At 34.1% G+C, this 6,264-nt stretch overlaps 1 protein-coding gene across 1 annotated transcript; it reads right to left on the bottom strand.

Annotated features, from left to right (window-relative positions):
• Positions 1-1,667: 1,667 nt before the first annotated feature.
• On the bottom strand, positions 1,668-3,693 carry LOC137396982 (uncharacterized). Its single transcript, XM_068083264.1, has 3 exons — positions 3,563-3,693; positions 3,276-3,316; positions 1,668-2,043 (listed from the first exon to the last, which is right to left on the bottom strand). The coding sequence occupies exons 1-3, from the start codon at positions 3,628-3,630 to the stop codon at positions 1,847-1,849; spliced, it is 306 nt and encodes a 101-aa protein (XP_067939365.1). The 5' UTR covers positions 3,631-3,693; the 3' UTR covers positions 1,668-1,846.
• Between the last annotated feature and the right edge of the window lie 2,571 nt (positions 3,694-6,264).

Below are 6,264 nucleotides of genomic sequence, written 5' to 3'. Positions count from 1 at the left end.
ATAAGCTATAGGTCATATAGCCTCGGCTTACTCATTGTGATTTAGGGATGATGGAGCTTGCCTTTTTCCAGCAACTTATCTGGTTATATCTATCCAGATAACTTACACAACTAGCTATTTAAGTACAGTTGCACCCTGACATAGGAACCTAATTCACTGTAGGACAGAGGCTCTAAGTCAATTAACTGGCTTCTCGAAGCACTATTTCAAATTTCAAATTTTAAGTACAAAGTTAGCGTTAACAATTGTTGCCTGAACAAGATATTACAGTACCAAATGTGTTTTTAATTGTTTTAATCCAGTGCCTAAAATACTTTTTTAGTTGTTGCACCTGGCAATAAAATGTTACATCACTATCTGCCCTACTTTACACCATTTGTACCATCAAGAACGATTGTGTAGATAATGGCTGTCTGAGAGACTTGAAAATAACTCATTTTATACTCTATGTTATCTGATCCTACGTAACAGAAACTTTTACATTAACTTTTATAAATTCAGCTTACTAAACACAAACGTGAAACCAACATCGAATCAATTTTAAAGTTCCTTGAATTTTATTGTCAAATTTTTAGAATCTGTTTCTGGTTTAGCGGTTTTGCCTAGCATCCACCATCATTTTTAGCTAGCATTTAAAAACTTTTTTAAAGAAATTTGAATAGAAAAAAATAGCTATGCTGTTTTCAAAAGCGGCCACTTGCATACTAAGCAATGAAGTGTAGTGGCCATCGATAACTGGTTCGTATGTTCGTATCTCAAGGATTACTCGTAATGCCGGAAAGAAAATTTTGAGCAAGTCAGCTCTTATCTCGAGTTTCTTGTATTAAGAGAACTCATATGTAGAAGTATGACTGTAATGAAATATGGACAATAGCACAAATGACCATGCCAAATGTTAATCAAGGCTGACATATTTAGGCTATAAGACCTGTTTACAAGATGTTTTGCTGGTGACAAGCTGTTGGCACACCAAAAGGTAGGCTGTCATATCATTAAACTCAGTATGTATGTATAACCATCTTCTTATTCAAAGTACATAACAATGCAAAACATACTAGAATCAATGCTTCCATTTGTGCTCTAGATTTAAAAAATGATGATATAAGCAGCTGGTATTTAGTCAAGTTCAATAACCTCTTCTATTTCACTGTATTCATCTTCTATGCTAATACCTTGATTTTGACTTTTTACAATGTGCTCTAAATATGCCTTAGCATCTATTTCGGGATATCATATGCTGCCTCGTAATAAACCAAACCTTGTGTGCGAGTGTCACAAAGAGTTGGCAATCACTGCCTCATTAAGATTTGCATTGGCCTATGGCTACAGAAAACAATTATTCTGATACAAAACTGTAACTACATACATTCATCTGAAAAGACATGTTGTTTTTAGTCTTCTGATAAAACTCCTCGTGCTTTAGAGTCTAAGGCTACGTGTGTTTGTTATTGTGTTATGAGTCCTTTCCAAAGCTGAGGTCAGTAAAACCTTTTTTAAATGTTACCGACCATTCTTTGGAGCTTATTTCAAATGACAACTTTATATGTAGGGTTTTCCACAACTTGTGGTAAGGAAACTCTCACATGACTCTCTTAAGTAGTTATTAGGAGTTACCTAAACATTCAATAACTTGTACATGAAAAACAATCGATTTGTGAGTTCAGTATATTTGGATAATATTCACACATCTAGTCGATGCATCATAAACGTCTAACATAAATTTTATTATCCATGTTATAGCAGCCAGCATGGCAAATTTCAGAATTGAAGGAAGCAAATCACACATTTCTCAAGACCTTTTTGACCATTGTTTTGCAATATCTGAGGTTTTAGTGTTCTTTGCTATTTAGACCTTATGCATCTTCCTTTTGCAAGCTTTGATAATTTGTACAGTGTAGGGCTCATATTTTTCCCCATTACGCGAAGCAATGGCGCTAGTTAAGAAGTCGAGAGCTACTACCACCACCAGGATGCCTACTCCAATTGCAGCTGCCTTTAATAGGAATGCTCCTCCCGCTGCAAGTACTGTTGAGCTGGCAACTGCTGTAATTCAGAAAACACAGAGATGAAAATAAGCTGACGCAAAAACAATTCTCCTTGCGCTGCTTGTACCAGACCATAAAAAGTCACAATAAAGTAGCTTAAAATGATTAAACAAACTTGAAAAAACTGAGAAACTATAATTTTTTTAGCTTCAAATGCCATTTTTGTGGGCATAGTAACATGAGTTATAAATCTGAAAACAATAATGAGTTTTATGGACACAAACAGGTGTTAGACTAGTTACGATTTCCATGCAGAAATGCATGGTTTGGCTATTTATCAGAATTCCAAATAAAACAACTCGCAAGTTCCAGTATAAGTTTAAACCTGCACGAATGAAATCTGCTGTAACTATATCCTCATCATGCTATAGTTGTTATTCACAACAAATAGGAATATAAGAAAAAGGTTTTTTCTTTTAGACAGAGGTTTCTATTACAAAAAATACATTCTTCATACTGAATACTTGAAATTTCTAATGCTTTTGTTTATGACACCTCCGACCACAAGGTGACCTACTAACAAATATTGCTGTTTACCAAGCTCTAAAAAACAACATTATGTATTTTATTCTTTTTTAATTCCACAGCGATTGCTTAATTTCTGTTTCCACATTCTAGTTTTTGCAGCCACATTTGATCATTTCAAAGCTAAAGTAATCATTAAGGTTAATCACTTAAACTGGTTTCATTTACCATCAATGATCTTTTTACTAAATGTAATTTTCAAACCAACAAAAGTAAACCAAATGTTTATTCTAAAACGAGTCTGTTAACCTTCTAACAACAACCTTAGAATACAGGTATCAGTTTATAATTTGGTAATAAAAATTAACGAAATGGCAAAACTTTTTGTGAAGTAAATTTGGAAAATAAAAGTCGTACTACAATTAATTTTAGCCATTTCTCCTACTCAATTGCGATTACAAAGAGATATAGTTCATTTGGTCGCGCTTCCAATTGCTGATAACAAATTAAACTTCACAACTTAATTTGTTCTCAATTTTTTATAGGTAAACTAAAATTTGAAACTAGAGCGGAGTAAAAAAAATTAATACAGCAACGGACCATATTGTGCTGCTCAAGAGATCACCAACCATCATGTGAGTTTTGTGCTGTTACTTTATTTGTATAGTTGACAAGAATGGCGTTTTGAAATATTTTTGCTATTTAAGATACTTTTTAAGATTTTTGCTAATTAAAATATTTTTTAACTGATTGTTAAATACCAACCTCCAATAGATACTGCAATCACTGTGGCTTCGGCTAGCATTCTAAAAGAAAAAATAACCTTATGCAAATGACACTCATAATAATACAGCGACTCATGCATTTCAAAGATTTTTGTTGCTTACAGAATACATTTGAAGCTAATTTTTTAAATCCATTATAGAGTTTAAGGATTTACTAGTTCTGCATTTGATTTTTTCCTACTGCTGGTATGTCTAAAAATATTTAAGTTGTTTTTAAACACATAACAATAAAATGCAATAGGAATACCTTTATAGCATTTGACTTACCTGAGGTAAATGGAGTTAACCCGTCGAGTAGTTGCCCAACAATGAATGTTTGTTGTAAGAAGTTCCATGATTTATGCTCCAGAGTGTTTACTTTGTGTTTTTGAGTAGGCGGAGCCTATAACTAAGCAGACATTCATAGATAGGTATGTGACAGTTGATGAAATACAACCGCACATTTGATAATAGGTAATCGAATTATTTTTCTGAAAAAAGGATATTTCAAAAAATGACTGAGTGTATTAGGTGCATTGAGGCAACTGAAGTAAGAAGCGGGTTTATCATACTAGAAAAATTATGAGGAAATTAATCAGGTGCATTTCACAAAGAAACTAACCACGTTTTTGCGCAAATTGTGTAAACAGTTCATACGTGCTACAGGGAGATCAGCCATAGCTTTTCATGGCCATAGAAAATATAATTTTGCTCATTCAAAATATAGTCATCATTGGCAAAAAATTTCTGTAGTAATTTATGATAAGTGGTCCATCAAAGAAATGTATTGATTTTAAACCCAAAAGCATTCTTACGTTAAAAAACACCATTGGAAATTGTAAGTCTTGTTTAGAGAAACAAAAGGTTTCAGATTGTTTATTTTTAACACATTGTTTTTTTCTACTGGTTAGATCACCAGTTACCAAAGCAGCCAAGGCGCTGTAACTACCTGAGAGCCCCTGTAACTAGAAGTACCTGCTAGTCTCCGCAAGTACATGTAAACACATGCATACACCTGCAAAGGAACGTTTCTACCAGTAAGTGCTTGCGAGCATCTACAAGCATCTCTGGGTTCCTATGAGTACCTGTAAGTACCTGTGAGTACCTGCAAGTACCAGCAAGTTCTTGCGAGTCCCTCTGAGTAACGAGGAGTACCGGTAAGCACTTTCTGGTATCTGCCAGCACCTGCCAATACCTGAAAATGCCTGTCACGGTGAGAATAACCTAAAAATATCCACAAGTACCTAAAAGTATCTGCAAGCACCTGCGAGCACCTTCAAGTACCTGCAATTACCCAGAAGCCCCTGCATTTACCTTTAAGTACCCGCAATAAAAGATGTATCACAGATTTTGAGTAATTAGAGTTTTAAATATGTCTGCCATGTTGGCTAGTAATCTGCAAAAAAAGCTAAAAAAATGCTACAATTTACATTGTTTTAAAGTTTACAATTCCATTAATTCTACTTAAAAAGTTTTTGTATGTTTAGAAAGTTATGTTTAGAAAGTTATTTCCTTCATGAAATGTGTTGAAATGTGGTTTATTTCTTTTTAATCTCAACTTTTTGCTATTTGACAACTTTTTTTCTGTTTAGTATTTTATTGACAAATAACTACAATTACTTTAAAATGACTCATCTAAAAATAATTTTTAAATTTTGCTGTCTTTTAAACTTTACTCTAATGCAAGTTGCATTCATCTGACAAAAAGTCTATCTCGCACATCAATCTAACCAATATGGTTAGATTTTTAGCAAAACTACCATCTATATTACTCAATTTTGAAAAGTAACAAAGTATTCAACAAGCTTTGTAACAATTTAAAAAAAAAATAGCTAATATATTTGTAGATTGTCAAGAGCATCACGAACATGGCTCAGTGAAGTCTGGGGTTTACGTGATGAGCCCTAAAACAAGCTTGCTAAAGCCATTTAAAGTTTGGGGTGACTTCTTTGAAGGACATGGCTGGACTGTTTTTCAAAAGCGTTTCAATGGAAGTGTCAACTTTACTGAAGTTGGATTGAGTATGAAGATGGATTTGGTAGCATTACCGAAGAGCACTGGTTGGTAAGATTACTGGAACTATCTGCTTTGTAGGTGCGTTCAGAGTTTTTTCACTCATATAATGATATACTTGTAATACTCTGATAATCTGGTAAATTTTGCATGAAGCCAATATTGATCCAATAATATTAGGAAGAGTTAAAACATTTCATAAAATGCTTTGGTGGCTTGAAAACTGCATAATAATAACATTTTACTGTCCTTGCCAATCGACAGCTTCTGAGCTTTGCAAAAGTTATGCCACGCTTCATTATAGTAAAGATCTTTTAGTAATATTTACTAAAATAAAAACTATGTTTGTGGCTCTAAAAGATTACTAAGTGAGGGAAAGAAATATGAGCTGACTACCTGAAATGCATGCAGTACCTACGGATTACTTATTGTAAAAAATTAGGCTCTTTTCAAAACGGGCCAGGCTCAATTGGCGACTTTAGGAGATTCATTTTTTATATAAATGATCCATATCATTCTAAACTTGAGAATTTCCTTTCACTTGCATTTAGGACATTCACCTTCTTTGACCAAGCTCATGCATTATTACATAATACCTCTATTGCAATCAGCATTAAAAATCTTTGCGTGCTCTTAAGCCGTGGTCACACGGGCACCGAACCGAACTAAATGACGCAAAACGACGTCGTTTTCAGCTCTAAAAAGTTCGGCTGAGGACATTTCTGGCCGAAACGAACTATTTCGGTACTGCTCGAAATTTCGTGCCGAACCCTTGCTCTTATTGGCTGGTTAAAATTCTAGAATTCTAGCGAGCATGCGTCGCATTTCTTCTTACGTGCGTGTGAGTAAAGTTAAAAAAAAAATGGGACGATACTTTTATTTCGTTAAATAAACAACATGAAACAATTTACGACAAGGTTCACCCGGACTTGTGATTGGGTTGCATAAATGTAAAATGTTGCACTTAAGTTTTGCAT

Source organism: Watersipora subatra, chromosome 5 (genome assembly GCF_963576615.1).
Source record: "Watersipora subatra chromosome 5, tzWatSuba1.1, whole genome shotgun sequence".
NCBI classification, from domain to species: Eukaryota; Metazoa; Bryozoa; class Gymnolaemata; order Cheilostomatida; family Watersiporidae; genus Watersipora; species Watersipora subatra.
The sequence above is the reverse complement of the archived record's forward strand: the minus strand, read 5'-3'. Positions and strand labels throughout refer to the sequence as shown.

Excerpts from the sequence above, each read along its gene's own strand:
- LOC137396982 (XM_068083264.1), bottom strand. The coding sequence starts at position 3,630 with ATGGAACTTCTTACAACAAACATTCATTGTTGGGCAACTACTCGACGG. Across the intron at positions 3,317-3,562 it reads GTTAACTCCATTTACCTCAG|AATGCTAGCCGAAGCCACAG; the intron begins GTAAGTCAAATG and ends TTTTTCTTTTAG. Across the intron at positions 2,044-3,275 it reads GATTGCAGTATCTATTGGAG|CAGTTGCCAGCTCAACAGTA; the intron begins GTTGGTATTTAA and ends TCTGAATTACAG.